Source organism: Stegodyphus dumicola, chromosome 1 (genome assembly GCF_044657685.1).
Source record: "Stegodyphus dumicola isolate Sdum_Otavi_A_Nest chromosome 1, ASM4465768v1".
NCBI classification, from domain to species: Eukaryota; Metazoa; Arthropoda; class Arachnida; order Araneae; family Eresidae; genus Stegodyphus; species Stegodyphus dumicola.
The window spans coordinates 40,788,774-40,804,192 of record NC_140768.1 but is presented as its reverse complement, the minus strand read 5'-3'; the positions used below and the strand labels follow the sequence as shown (position 1 = coordinate 40,804,192).

At 28.7% G+C, this 15,419-nt stretch overlaps 1 protein-coding gene across 1 annotated transcript; it reads right to left on the bottom strand.

Moving 5' to 3' along the window:
* Positions 1-4,890: 4,890 nt before the first annotated feature.
* On the bottom strand, positions 4,891-15,130 carry LOC118185227 (nucleoside diphosphate kinase 6, mitochondrial-like). Its single transcript, XM_035355054.2, has 6 exons — positions 14,688-15,130; positions 12,191-12,293; positions 11,974-12,013; positions 9,022-9,105; positions 8,867-8,943; positions 4,891-6,841 (listed from the first exon to the last, which is right to left on the bottom strand). The coding sequence occupies exons 1-6, from the start codon at positions 14,766-14,768 to the stop codon at positions 6,678-6,680; spliced, it is 549 nt and encodes a 182-aa protein (XP_035210945.1). The 5' UTR covers positions 14,769-15,130; the 3' UTR covers positions 4,891-6,677.
* Positions 15,131-15,419: the final 289 nt, after the last annotated feature.

Genomic DNA, 15,419 nt, shown 5'->3' with positions numbered 1-15,419 from the left:
TGTTGCAAATAGGAGGTGATTTCTCAAAGCGAGAAAGCATTCGGTTCAAGATTCCCCGTCATTTGGTAGCTTTTACTGCTACCAAAGCCCCGGCCTCAAAAGGTTAATCGGCTTTGCATTATAGTTGCCGACAGTTACATTGTTAAGCTGGTGAGAAGTTTGAGGGAACTTCGCGTTGAAACAATTGTGTAGCCTTCGGCTATTAGTCTTAGTTTTAATTTGAATTTTCAGTTTACTGTTAAGTTACAACACCACGAGCGTGAGAAGAGTCATTTATGTTCTTGGTTCTAATTAAATAAAAAGGTTTGTTAAACCTTCTCGAGACTCTGTAGTTCTGTCCAAACACAGAGATAATTCGCGTAACTTCTAGTACGAATTTGATATTTATGCTACCAAATCAAGTCAAAACTTTTATATTAATCTGATATTTATGCTACCAAATCAAGTCAAAACTTTATAAACTTATTTTTTAGCGGATGATTTAACAACGTTTATATAGTCGAGATTACGCACAATTAAATAATATACCTTTGCGGATAAAAAAATTTTAAAATATCGTGAAATCATCTGATTTCGCTGCTTTTATCCTAAGCATTTTTTTTTTACCATTTCCAATAGAAATTTTGTTTATTCTAATAGTAGTTTTTGCATCATTCCACAGTAAACAAACTTCCTTAAAAAAAAAAAAAAAAAAAAAAAAGGCTCGATTAATCCACCATCAGATAATCAAAAGTTAATTCTATAATTTATTCACTCTACTTCCCCCTCCCTCCTCAGAAAATACTAAGAGAAACCGATGAAAGCAATATACGCAACGAAATCCAGCTGCCAACTAAACAAATGTTCCTCAACTTATCAGTGCACTTAAACCGCAGCCATGAGAGGCCCCGTAAGGTTGTTCAGTTTAGCTCAAGGCTGGTGTTCTAAGCGAAATGATTACCACAGCCGTTTCCTTCTCTGTTTCTTGAACTTTGTTCTCTACTACACATCAACATTTTCCCGCCACAAAACGTTTGCCGTATCAATCGAAGACAGCGTGGTCGCCGAATGGATTTTTGCTAGAACCACTGCAATTGTATCTATCATAATAAAAAAAAATGTTAACGAAGTAAAAATTAATAGTTTCATTGTCAATCACAAAATCTTAAAATTTCACTCATGTATTAACTGTCCTCAAAGTTTTATAATTACCTTATGTTAAAAGGAGTTCTGAAAAGAAAATTACGTAAATGACGGTGATTCAGATGAAACTAATTTATAAATGAAACAGGAAAGTTTAGAAAGCAAGGAACTAAATAAATATTAATTTTTATTCCACTAGAAAATTAAACACTTGTCTATTTTATCGGCAGATTAAAAGCAAAAATGAGCAGGAAAGTGTATCTGTCTCAAAAATAAAACAAATAGGAATAACATAATCTAATTAACGTTAAAAAAATAAACTTGAAACGATCTTCTTTTAAAGAAGCTATTACATAACAGATATATTCTAATCTTTTGCTATAAATAAAGGGGAAACTTTCTACTTTAAAAATTAGAAAGAAACGTGCATTAGTGCTATAAAATGCATTCCTTTTGTCATCCACTCTTTTATTGCTTTAGAACTTCTGCCGTATAAATCCCCGTCTATCATCTATAACATTTCCTGATTTATCTTTCTTGATTTATCAAAGTAATAATTTCCTTTCTTTGAAAATTTTATGTAATCATAAATCATCAATACACCAGCAAAAGTTTAATAATTCATGCAAAACTTTTCATCATTCTAATACCTCAGTATGGGAGATAAATTACTGAAAAAATGCTTTAGAACAATGAGTTTACTGAAGCAAAAATCTGAACAATATTTGCTTTTTAAATCATAACTAAGTTATAATATGAATATACATAATCAGCATGTCTACTGAAGGTATATATTCAGTATGAATTCCAACTACCAAAGTAGTGCTTTTGTGAAAAAGATAAAAAAACTTGAAAATCATTTAAGCTCTGGATCAACCATCTGTAACTGATAATGTCATTTTTATATGCTAATTGCATCAGCCCTTCACTGTCTTCAACTCTTAATTCAAAAGTAATTGAATGTAATTATCACCATAAAAGAAATAATAAGGAAAGATAAAGAAATAAAGGGGGAAAATAAATAGATAAGACAAATGAAAACTGAAAATAAATTTATACAAGTCCCAAGTTATCAGTAGTTATCAAGAGGAGAATCTCCTGCAGCCAAGGAGATTAGTTGAATATGGCAAATCACTACTTTCTCAAAACAAAATTGTCTTGTATCCGTATTGCACTTGGGAAAAGTCAAGAAAACACCATGCAGCCACTTGTTTGCCGAAATTTCAAACTACCAGCACTCAGCAGTCTTAGTTAGTCACTTGCCTACTGGTGTGCCTCTTATCGCCAGAGTTGTTTCGGCTAGCTGTTTGTTTAGAAAGTGCCTGATATAGTGTATTATGAGCTAGCCATTAGACTGCAAAATCATTACCTCCGTGTAGAGTGTTCCAAAATATCAGACATACACCAAATTATGCAACAACAACTTGCATCAATGAATCTGAACTTCCTTCTAATGGACCATATCTCTAATCAAGGCAAAGAGCAACTTCTCACAGGACACAAGAACTGCATAAAAATATAGCAATCTACCAGGAAGGCTTTGTAGTGTAGTGGCCAAATCCACTACACAAAACCCCGGTTGTCATACTGGGTTGAAATAAACTTTTCTAACAAATAACATAAATTTTAATAAAATAAAAAAAAAAAACTTTAACAGGTGCAGTTTGAAGATGTGGGACTTAGATAAATTCAGTCACATAATTTCAGAAAATTGTTAAGCAAGAATGTGTGCGATCAACAGCATACACGAGGAGTCATAGTTCTAGCAGGCCAAAATGGCCATAGCCCGAGCAGGAAGGACCTAGCAGCTTTCAACAAACCACCTTCCTTTCTCGTTGCCAAAACTTTACTAACACACAGTGTCGTTACCTCCGCTGAATCTGGGGAAGGAGGAAATTTTCCACTGGTACATAACAAAGATGCCCATATTCCGATCCCGGTGAAAGATTTCTTTTAACCCTGGAACCCTTGGCGTGACCTTCAAGAGCGAAACCAGAATAATTAATAAAGGGACCTTGTTGTAGCAGGATGCCTCTACTCATGCGAAAGAGGCACCATTGCATTCGGAATTCTCCCCCCCCCCTCTATACAAGGTTGTATAGATGTTGTTTGGTTTCCGAACAAAACCAAAGAACATCTATACAACTTTGTCGCAGCTTTGTCCAATCCATCTTATTCTGTTAATGTTCTAACAAATTACCTCTTGTGCTCATTAAGTACCTATGTGCATGACACACAATTCTTTAACTATCAGATTCTTGAAAGAAAATTGGTCTTTCTCTAAACTAATTAATTCTGTAGTTTTTAATTAATTCAACTGAATTTTAATTAATTTTTAAATTAAGCTTTTAATTCAATTTAATTAGAATTTTTATGATTTTGGTATGATAAAAGGGGGATAAGCTATAAATTTGCAAGATCACATCATCATATATAAAGAATAAAACCAGAAGGAAAATAGGTAAGAAATCATATCTTATTAAAAAGAAAACAAATTCTACACAGCAGACATCCTAAAGAATTTGGCAGTATCTGTAACAAATGCTTTAAAGTATACCTTCTATAAATCATCTGGGAACTTTTATTCACATGATGGAAATTCTAAGCCAGCTTTTAAGAAATCACACCAATAAACACAATTTCACTTCATACATCTTCTTTCAATAGGCAGCAATGCTCTGAAATTCAAAATCTTCCTTACATACATTAGTTTACAACTCTGAATGCATAAAGATACATCTCCTTGAATATACAGTAATTTTAAGAAACAAGACTCATTTATTTTTAATCTGTGGATGCCTACATACTGTGCAAATGTAGAAGCTACCTGTGTGAAAATAACCTTTATCCTCCTCCAGAAATCATTTAACACCAATGGCTTTTCACTAATCGAAGTTCATGATTAATGCAAATGAAAGCTTTCAAATTAAAAGCCCTTCTACGTCTTCAAAGGAGAAGTTTTGAATATATTTTGACAAGAATATCACTGTCATCCCACACTTTCTCTCTAACAATGTAGCTACCAGTTCTCGGCTTCTGGTTGTCATTTCAAATCTGCTTCATCAAATAAAATAGACTGGTTCATCTCAGAATATTTTATACGGATGTGATCAACCATTTATGGTTAAAAACAATGACATAAAATTTTTTTAATGTATTTATTACAAAATAACAGAAATATCATTAATTAGTATTAAATAGATTTAACTAGTATATGAGCTAAAATGTCTAGCATTCGACAAAATAGTAAACAATTTTCTACTGCAGAATAAATAACTTTAACAAATCTCAAGTTATTAACAAGGAAGTATTTAAAAACTTGTTTTATCATAAAATTTTTTCTTGGCTACACCACCCCCATGATAATGCAATTCTCCTTGAAGGCCTATCTACTTGCATGAACTAAAGCAAATCCAGATCATCCTATCGATATTCGACAGTAAGAAAATCTGCAGATGCAAGAACAAATGCATTGGCTAATTACTGTAGTTACTTGTAATTTTTCCACTTGTTTTTTCAGCATGTGATTTAGAAATACCTGATTTATGGTAGCAGTGTAAAGCATATGCATAAATTGAAAAGTATTTTGTGTAAGTAAGAAGAATGTTATTGAAATTGATACGCCCTTTGAAATACAAAATAATATACACAGTGTATTTTCCTCCCTCTCGACTTTCATGCAATAAAATCAGTAAGAAAGGGGAGGGAATTTGCAAATAAATACATTTCCTTGTAAATTATATGTTTTGAGTCAGCAAATAATTCAGCTTTAGTAAACATAAATATATGATCCTTTATTTCATATATTAAAATAATAAAGATAATGAAGCAAAAATTTTATTTTCAAACATTAAGTACCTACATAAACTTGTCAACAAAGTGTCATATGAAAATGAATTAAATATACTCAACATGAATGAAAAATAAAATTCAAATATAGTACATCATCAGAGACTGAAATACTTATGAATGCAGATACTAAAAATAAGTCACAACTAGCAAATCAAAGAAGCTCATACACATACATACATATATATATATATTGAAATAAAAATAATAAATAAAAATGAAAACACACATGTTTTGGAAATCATAAAACTAGTATACAAATAGGAACTTCTTCTGTTTAATCCTACAAATACATTCTCCATAACATTATATACAACTCTTTACAAACTATCAGTTACAGGGCAAATATTTTAGCACAAATGAAAGTTTGACTGAACCTTTCATTGGGGTTTTAAAATTAAAAATAAATTTCACTTTATGTATAACCCTATTTTAAGAAATAGGAAAGAAACCAAAATATAAAGCCATAATAGATTTTCTTGTGATTTGAGATAAACCAAAATCAAATATACATATCATTTACATATACAACTCAGTACTTTTTCAGATCTTTTACTACAAATAAAAAACTTAATAGTAAAAATTTTTTGAAAAAGCAAAAGACACAAACAGAATATAATAAAACTAAATTTACAATGCAATTCTAAAAGCACAACTACACATAAATCAAAAACTTAAAAATGTGCATAAGGATTTAGATGGAAGTCCTTAATAGTTAAACAGGTAGTAAAAAGTCTCACTTTTAAAATTATTTTATATATAAAGGAAATGCAGAAAAACACTTTTAGAAAAAATATGATAAATAATAAATTTTTAACTTAGTAATGATTTTTTTTAATTCATTTCTAGGACGGAAGTGAATAGCTTTGTTTCCATGTCAATCCAAGGTAAATGTAAAGGCTGTTTTTTAATTAAATTCCAAAAGACATGAAAAATAAAAAAAAGAATGAAAAGAAGTGTAATATATACAAAAGTTAGATACATACTATGAAATATTATGAGCCCAGCAATTTTTGATTTAATTTATTACATTTAAGTAGCAGGCATATGAATATAAAACTGGCACTCCTGCCAAGTGCTATAATTGCTTTGTAATTAATTTATTCTAACTGAAGGGGTGAATGCAGTTAAAATTCATTGCAGATAGTGTGATATCTATCAAATAGACGTGATAATGCTATTCATAAATGAGGTTAAATGTTTCAAGATATAAAAAGAGATATCCATGATATAGAACACTAGGAAAAAAATCTCTGATGAATGGCAATATTATTGAAGTAGTTTGCAAAGCAGTTAGAATATGACAGTTTAGTTTCTGATCTGTCACCTGATGGCTGGCTCAGTGTTATACAGTACACATTTGTGACGTAAGGGCATTTGCATGTAGAAATGCCTTACACAGCTAATTTTTGAGTATATTAAGACATTTTTCTGAATTCATATTTTTATTTTCAAGCACTTAAGAATCTAATTAAGAAACAGGCCTTGTTTTTTTATATTCCAATGCATACTTTCTTGTACACCAAGCATTAATTACCAATACTAATTTACAGTTAACAAACATGAACATTTTAAAACCATCTTCTTTAGCTAAAATAAAAGTTGCCAAGTCCTACAATAATCTAACACTTGAGAAGAAATTAAAAGCTGAAATGAAAATATTAAAAATCTGACTATCATTTAAAGAAATAAGTGAACATATTATTTTATATTTTCTGAGCTTTAGCATCTTTAATCTTATGAACCCATCTTTCAGGATCAAAAACCACTTCATTATTACGAAAAGCTTCTTCATGATACTTGTAAAAATCATCCATGTTGAAATCTGGGAAAAAGAATGATATTTCTCGTCTTGCAGTATCAGGAGAATCTGAATTGGAAAATATTTAAAAAGAAATTTTGACATTTTTCACTTCAAAATGTAAACAATGTGAAAATTAAATAAAAAATATTAGAATGGGTTAAATAATGAAAATAATAGGAATGTAACAGATTTTAGTTTATTACATGCATAAAGTTACTTCATATTATAAAAAAAAATTTCCATTCCTAAATATTGATTAACTATAAAAATGTTTAGTTTTGTAAGAGTAATTTACAGATTTATATTTTAAATATTTTTAAACAGTATTTAAGACAACATATGTAATTAAAAATTCTATAAATAAATTATTTAAATGCTCATAATCTAAAAAATATAAATATTGTAAAATGATATGCTAACATCAAACTTAATCTTTTTTTTTTTTTTAATGTTCTTTTTCATAAGAAATACAAAATAAATAAAATTTATGTTAAGAAATAGCTTTAGATGCTACTAGTCATTCAAGATTAAGCAATACAGTTTAATTTTTTTTTTGGGGGGGGGGCATTATAACTTAAAAAAGAAAGAGGCTAATATTAAAACATATTTTTCACAGCACATAATGATAATATGCTTTCCTTATCTCTAAAGAAATGGCATAAGAAGTCCATTTATGCATCAAAAATTAATACAAATATATTATAAAGCAATTATTATACTAACACTGTTAAACTGTTTTAGAAATTGCTATTACATGTTTCTGATTATGATAAAATAACACACCGAACAAGTATTAATTTAGAAGTCAAACAACAAAAAACAGCATTATATTTGCAAATTTTCACAGGACTAGTTTCGATGGTTTTACCGAACCATCATCCTCAGCTGCTAAAATGCAAATGAATGAGATAACATATAATGATTATATAAGTTTAAAATCACTATCTTATCTAATCAGTATATATCATCTCATTCATTTGCACTTTGGCAGTTGAGGTTGATGGTTCGGTAAAACCATCAAAACTAGTCCTGTGAAAATTTGCAAATATAATGCTGATTTTTGCTATTTGACTTCTAAATTAATACATGTTCCTGATATTTAAATATATGAAACAATCATCTGTCATCATACTTTTTCAAAAAGTGTTGATTAAGTGACATTTTAAATAGATGCTAGTACATGACTACATAATATCTAGAATACATAACATCTAGAATACATAATCAGTACATAACATCTAGAAACATTTATAAAACATAAGAGTTTTGATCTTAAGCCTTCAGAAATTAAAATTTCCTACAAAACTGAAAATTTTAAAGAAAAATTAAATAAATTACATAGCTGCCAACTTATGCCTATAAATAAATAAAATTTACATGAACAGCAACATATCCCTTTAATTGTACAGTAAATCCACTGTGTTGGTACTTTATTTCTTACTGAAAATAATCTCAAAAGCAATAAATCCCATCTTTATTATGGTAAAAAAGTAAAATATACGCACAAATAGAAAATTATTTTGTGTAAATAAAAAGAATATTATTGAAATAAATCTTTCGAAATGCATAAATATAATAATACCAGTGTGTTTTTTATACGTGCATTTTAAATGTAATATGTTATAATTTATGCCACCTCTTTAGAAAGAATATAAACCACACATTTTCCCCGTCTTGGTTTTCAAGAGGTAAAATTAGTAGGAAAAGTCGGGAAATATGCGAGTAAATACAGCATATTTCTAAAAATATTGAAAGTTTACTTATTACATGTAACAGAATTTAAAAACTTGAGCAATAGTTATATGTTTTGATTTTATAAACACTTTTAGAAAATTGAAAGCAATTCAGTTTCATAGCATCATTCATCTTTAGTAGATGCATTATTTACCAGACCCAAATGAATATCATCCACAAGTCCATGCAAAATACAGTGTAGGATTTACAACCATATAATAGTTATCCAAAGCTTTATTAATTAACATTTCAGCTGAAGTAAACAGATTGAATATTGGTACTTCACATCATCTCAACAACACATCTTTTATCAACATATTTATTTCAAGTGAAGTTTTTCACAAATAAATCAATTACCTGAACCATGAGTAGCATTCCTAGTATCAGTAAGCCCAAAACGAGCTCTCAGTGAGTTAGGTGCTTCATATTGTGCCCTAAATGGAAACAAAACATTTAACTTTATGTTATAGTTTTGAGAAAATGCATCTACACTAATGTACAAAACAACTTACTTATAAACATGTGTTGGACCCATAAGCTCTCGCCAAGCTTTAATAGAATTTTCTCTTCCCAAAATATGTACAGACATTAAACCACTGAAAAAAATTTTTTTAATTACTTTTTTAAACCAGAAAGCATTAGTTTTCAGAATAGTTATCACAACAATTAGAATATTATAGAATGTTTTTTAATAAAAAAAAATTTTAACTTACTCAGCAACATGTAGATTAAAACGACTCCAGGAAACTTCATCAAATTTAATTTCTGACAGGACTTTTGATTATAATAATTTATTTATAAATATTAGGGAAATAAAAAGAAATGGTAAAATATTAGAACCACTTTAATATGCAGCCATAGCTGCATATTAAAGTGGTTCTAATATATAGCTGCTAGAATGCATTATGAGGTTTTCATAGAGTCTTGTAAGTTGCCAATCGGGTTTAAATACAGAAAATTTTGGGTTTTGTGGTGGCCACCTCAGCGCCCATTAAATCAGTTTTCAGCATTACTCATACACAATGGGGATGAACTGCACTTTCTGCTCTCATATAAATTATTACCTCTATGAAGCATTATATTCTTGAAATGATGCAAATGACTGATAATGAGAACTGTATGCCATTCCTGTCAAGAAAGACTCCACTGTATTAATACTCGCAAAAAGCATATTGTGCATAACAGAGTCACTAGTTAACTTACATACTCCTTTGTTGACAGAATAACTTAATTTTCATACTCTCTCGTTCTAAAATACAGGATAATTTATATGTAAGAAAATAAAGAATATGTAAAAGATTAAATTAGAAGAGGAAATTAATCCCCTTCTGTATTCTAAAAATAGTAACCTCTATTTGCACTGCTTCATTTCGAGAAAAATCTGTGTCATATAATTCTGATGATAGATTTCACTCTGAACATAATGCACTTGCTTTCAAGTATATTTATTTTGCTTTCACCCTTTTAGCTTAGCTGGAATGTTGTCTGTCTGCTCCTCTTTTTTACTGCAAATCTATCAAAAATGTAAGCTTTTTGGAATAGGCACAATAAATGTGCCAACTTGGTTGTGGCCACAACATGTTCACTGAAATAAAAGTTAAATTAAATATACTTTGACTGCCAAATTTATTATTCCTTGTGGATCGGCAACAAAATTCTAGCTGTTCATTGTGGATCCAACCACCTGCGTTCTACTATAGAAACTATTACATATATATATATATAAGATTTAAGAAAATATGATAGCTGCTTTAAAAATAATTGCAGACCTCAAAATTAACGATTCTAGATTTAGTGCTCTCCCCCTAAATTCATCCGTTCTCCAAAATTTGAGATCTCTCTATGTTATATAATGCTACTGGAAAAGGGCAACTAAAACTAATATTAATCATCACAGATTAGCTCTAATACCTCAGACTTGGTATAAATACCCTTGGCACAATAAACTACATCATTCTTCTCTTTCCTCATTGCTGCTCTGTCAACATCGTGTCGCTTTACCTTTGCTTAACTATGTCATTTCTTGTTAAAAACCAATATACATAGAAATTTATCATATTTAATTATGACTGAATAAGTGTCAGCCCAAGTAATTTGGATATGTGTGAAAATAAAGACTGGTAGTTTGTCGAAATTCAGTCTGTTGCCTTCATCTATATGCCTTAACCACAGCCATGACAGAAACTGAACGCTGTTGAGAGTTCCATCATGAGACTGTGCTTTGAAATTATGGCATATATATATATTCCTCATCTACATTTATTACTATTCGTATCTTTATCAACAATTTCATATAACGCTAGAATTTTAATTGTTTCTTGTAGTTTCAAATTATGTACAATATGACACATGTGATTTTAGCAGGCATAATTTGCAAGACATGAACATATATTTGTTTTTAGATCAATTTAATTTTTAACACAATTTTTTAACACAACACATTTATTTTTAGATCAATTTTATTTTCTGTTTTACTGCAAAATTTTACAGAAATGTTTTGAAAATTATTTTTGTCAAGGACAACAAAGCTGATTAAATTAAAAACTTTAAAATTTTACAGAAATTTTGTAGTAAAACAGAAAATATAAAATTTTAAAAAAATAAAAATTGGTCTTTCTTTATACTAAATTACATAAATATCAAAAAGAGAAATATTTAAAATGACAAAGCATTTTTAGTTATTTGTAAATATTACAAATTGTGTATATTGACCTTAGAAATAAAGCTAGCCCTGTTATTTTTACTCACTCATTATTATGCAAAGTTTTTATGTTGATAATATCTAAAGTATGGCTGCAAATATAATCCAACTTGACACTCTTCATACCTAATGCTCTTCATATATTTTCTTTCTATTTTTATCTTTCTCTGAGTAAAACATATTCATATTGAAATGAATCAAGGAAAAAATCTTCTTTTGCGATTTTCACGTGAACTGTAGAAGTGTAGCAACTTCATAATCCCACTCAAATCATGGGAGCTATACGTAGGGAGTTAAATGTCATGAAAACAATAAATATATTTAATCGGTATGATTTCTATAGAATTATCCTTAACTAGAAACAGTATGAATAATTGTTCAGAACAATCAGTGGCCTGAAAAAAGAAAACTTAAGAAATTTTTAATTTTGAAATAAAAGTAATTTGGCATTTTTTCGAAACTCAAAAAAGGTCAAGGACAACAAAGCTGATTAAAGGACTGTCCTTTCCAAAAAAAAGGCTGGAACTCTAATTACATATTACCAACAATAATTTTCTGATTTTTTTTCCCTTATTTGAACCTGAAAATTCAGAAGTAATTTTTATTCCAGTAATTTTAGACTTAGTAAATCCACCACAAGTGCAAAATAAAGAAAAATTCATTGAAGATAAAAGGTGAAAAGATTTAAAATTCAAACAAGGCAAATTTTGAGAATGATATTAAAAATAATTAAAGGAAAAGAAAAACACTAAATAAGACTTACCTTGACATAAATGTCACAAGTCGATTGAAGAAAAATTTATCTGAAAAATAAATTGATATACACTAAGATAAAGTACTTCAAAAATGCAATTAAGAACTTTAAAAAATGAAGCACAAATAAAGTAGATGGAAAGATACTTATACACATACATATATGTTATTTATATGAGAATTAGTTTTGATATTTTTGTAAACAAATAATATACAACATAAATTACTTTTGTGCTCAACATAAAACTTCTCAGCTTCAAGTTTGTTGAGTCGTGTGATTCTGGTATCGACGAAGTAGAAATTATTCTCCAAAATAATCTGTCTTATCAACTAAAACAAAAGCAAATAAATTAAAATATAACTAAAGAAACAATACAGAAAATTCTGCTATTGTTTCAATATTATGAATATGTTAAAAACCTTGAATGCTTAGATAGGAAGTATGACAGAGTATTATAATATTTTCTTATCTAGGTCATAAACATGGAGGGGGAAGAAAAGTCTGCAATCGAATGATATGAATTGGAACACTTTATCAAAGCTAAATGTAGATAACATTAAAAATACAAACACAAGATTATCTGAAAGATAATTCTACTACTCAAAAGATTCTCACGACTAAAGTACATGTGATATGCAAAAAATTTTCACCTAAAAATACATGAATTCAAGGCTTAGATCAAAAGTAATCTTTTACTGCATAAAGCTAGTTGGTAAGGTAACATGTTACTCAGTATCCTATGCTTTTCAACTAATTTGAGCTTTCTGATATGATAAAAAATTTCTGCATTTGTAATAATAAATTTATTCACATTTTGTGATGTTTAAAGCACAAAATATAAGAGACAAGACATCTCATTTAAAAAGACTACCTAATTTATTTTCATAATTTTCATTGCATAGCTGAGACTTTTAATTTTCATAATGAAGGTGAGGTGGATGGCATTAACATTAGTAACTGGTCAAAATATTTAAGACAGGGAACAATAAAAATTAATAGCAAAGCTATTATACATACTTACAAGCAAAATTGTAAGCAGTCATATGCATTTCAGGAAATCTCATCAGATCATCAACAATTAATGTGAAAAGCAGAGAAATTCAAATCTTCAAAGATTTGAAATAATCTTTTGGCAAAATTTTTATTTCAATAATTTTTTTAATTTATAATCACTGTACAAAATCATAAGCCATAATGTTAAAATCTGCAGGGCTTTATTACTGAACAAGCTGAATAATTTTTAAAAAATAAATTAAATAAGTAAATAATCTCCCTTTAAAAACGAAATACCATTGTGAATTACAAACTTGAGTCACTCTTTAATTAAAATCTGAAGAGCATGCAAATAATGAGTTAAACTAAATACTAATATAACAACAGGAGAAAAAATAGTTCTCACACAAGAAATTTATGTTAAATATTTAGTAAATGACAAATATAAGTATTAAGAACACATAGTTCCTACTTTCTTAATCCAGTATCATTTTGTTGCATGGATCATGTTAAAATATTACTTCAGTGCACAGAAATATCAATTAAATAAATAAGTAAATAATTTTAATGCATACTCTAACTAAACAATAAAAATTACGTTAATTAAACGCTTAGCTTAAAAGTACGTAATTACAATATTGTTATGCTAATATTAAATGATATGTGGAATATGGAAAATAACAAATGCGACAGGAGTTCTAAAGAAACATGTATTGTTACACTACTTCATAGTCATAACTAAACTTGCTTTAAAAAATTACAACTGTAAAATATATTACACTCTACTATCTTAGTATAAAACAGGCAGCATTACAATTATGATAAACATGTAGTAAGTTTGTACTATAAAATACTAACTTACATATATACATGTACAAAATAAACATGTAGTTAGTTTTCAGCATTTTACTAGAAAAAATGAGCTTGCATATAAGATGGCTTAACATACAAGAACTTCATACGTTAAATATATTTTAAAAGAAAATTAAATACCACAATGTTAAGTATGCTTGCTTTTAATGTAAAAGTTACAGAATAACACAACAAATTACCTTACCACATTTTTTACATACTACACTACACATATGAGCATAATTTTCGAACGGATATTTTAAATTAAAAATATAATCCAATTAGACATTAATGAAATCCTATAAAAAGGTTTCAAATACAACAAGCATAGTAGCTAAATTGCAGCGTATATTTGATTAACAAACATAAAACTGGAGAGGAAAAAGTGTTTGAAACACTAATTTCAAACATTCAGTTTTATATCTATGACTATGAATGAGAGTAATAAAACAAAATAATCTACCCTAATCACTATTATAGTCGATTCAAATTCTATTCGATGCCATAGTTAAACTTAGCTAACTAAAACACTCTCAAACATTTAGAGCCTAAAATCAAATGCCTTGCACTGCATAATACATTAAGCACTGTTTAAAGGAAGGATTATATATTATTGAATAAAGAAATAATTGACAATATGAAGCAAAAGAGGTTAACTAATCGGACATGTTAAATATACCTAAATATTAAGTTTGTTATTTATTGGTAAAGTCTATCGTTGTATTGTTTACTAATCATTACATATTACATCGAATGCTGAATGAAATTAAACTACGAAAATAGTTTCAATTTAATTAGAATATTTTCATTGTAAGAAATATTAATTGTTATACTTTCAAAATATAATTAAAGTAAATAAAAAATAACTGAAATCTTACTTGCAGACTGCACGGATTTCTGCAGACATCGGGTTTGATAATAGCAAGAGTAAGTTCAAAAGGTGCCAAAAACTTCGACATATTAAATATTTAAATGTAGATTGCTAAGTAAATTTACGTTTCGATATTCGTTGTAACATTTAACTCACTCGTTTTGGTTACCTAGAGAACGTTCGCGCACGTTTTATTCCCAGGACCAAACCATTATCTGTTCACATGGTTGCATCGTGAAATGTTTATCAACACATTGACCTGGCGCTGCAGGACTGATTCAAGAAAAGAAAAGACTGCGCGGCAAGCATGCTTATCACAATTTAAGCTCGGAAAATGATTTCAAATACTGTGCGAAGAAATAATAAATGCGTACATCCATAGATCAAATATGATTACAAATTAAAGATCTCATATTTATTGAAGTACAAAAAAAGCGCCATATTTAAAATTGACATATCTAAAAAAAAGAAAACGGAATTCAATGCGAGTGCATCTTCTTCTAATCTTGTTTACCGTTTGAGTATGGCTTGATTGCAGTGGATACGATTATATTATTATTTCTGAATAGTTAAAAAAAAAAGTCAGGCATTTTGTAGATTTTTATTTATAAATTCATATTTAAATTAAAGACAAGTAAAACATTCATTTTTAACACTTTCTAAATAAAAACAAAAATTACCATACTTCGAAAGGCCTCTTGAAAGCAACGACATCGCATGACACGTTTCTAACCTCTTT

Coding starts and splice junctions, on each gene's coding strand:
- LOC118185227 (XM_035355054.2), bottom strand. CDS start 14,768: ATGTCGAAGTTTTTGGCACCTTTTGAACTTACTCTTGCTATTATCAAA. Junction 12,294..14,687: donor GAAATCCGTGCAGTCTGCAA/GTAAGATTTCAG, acceptor CTTTTGTTTTAG/TTGATAAGACAGATTATTTT. Junction 6,842..8,866: donor GAATGCTACTCATGGTTCAG/GTAATTGATTTA, acceptor TTTCCAATTCAG/ATTCTCCTGATACTGCAAGA.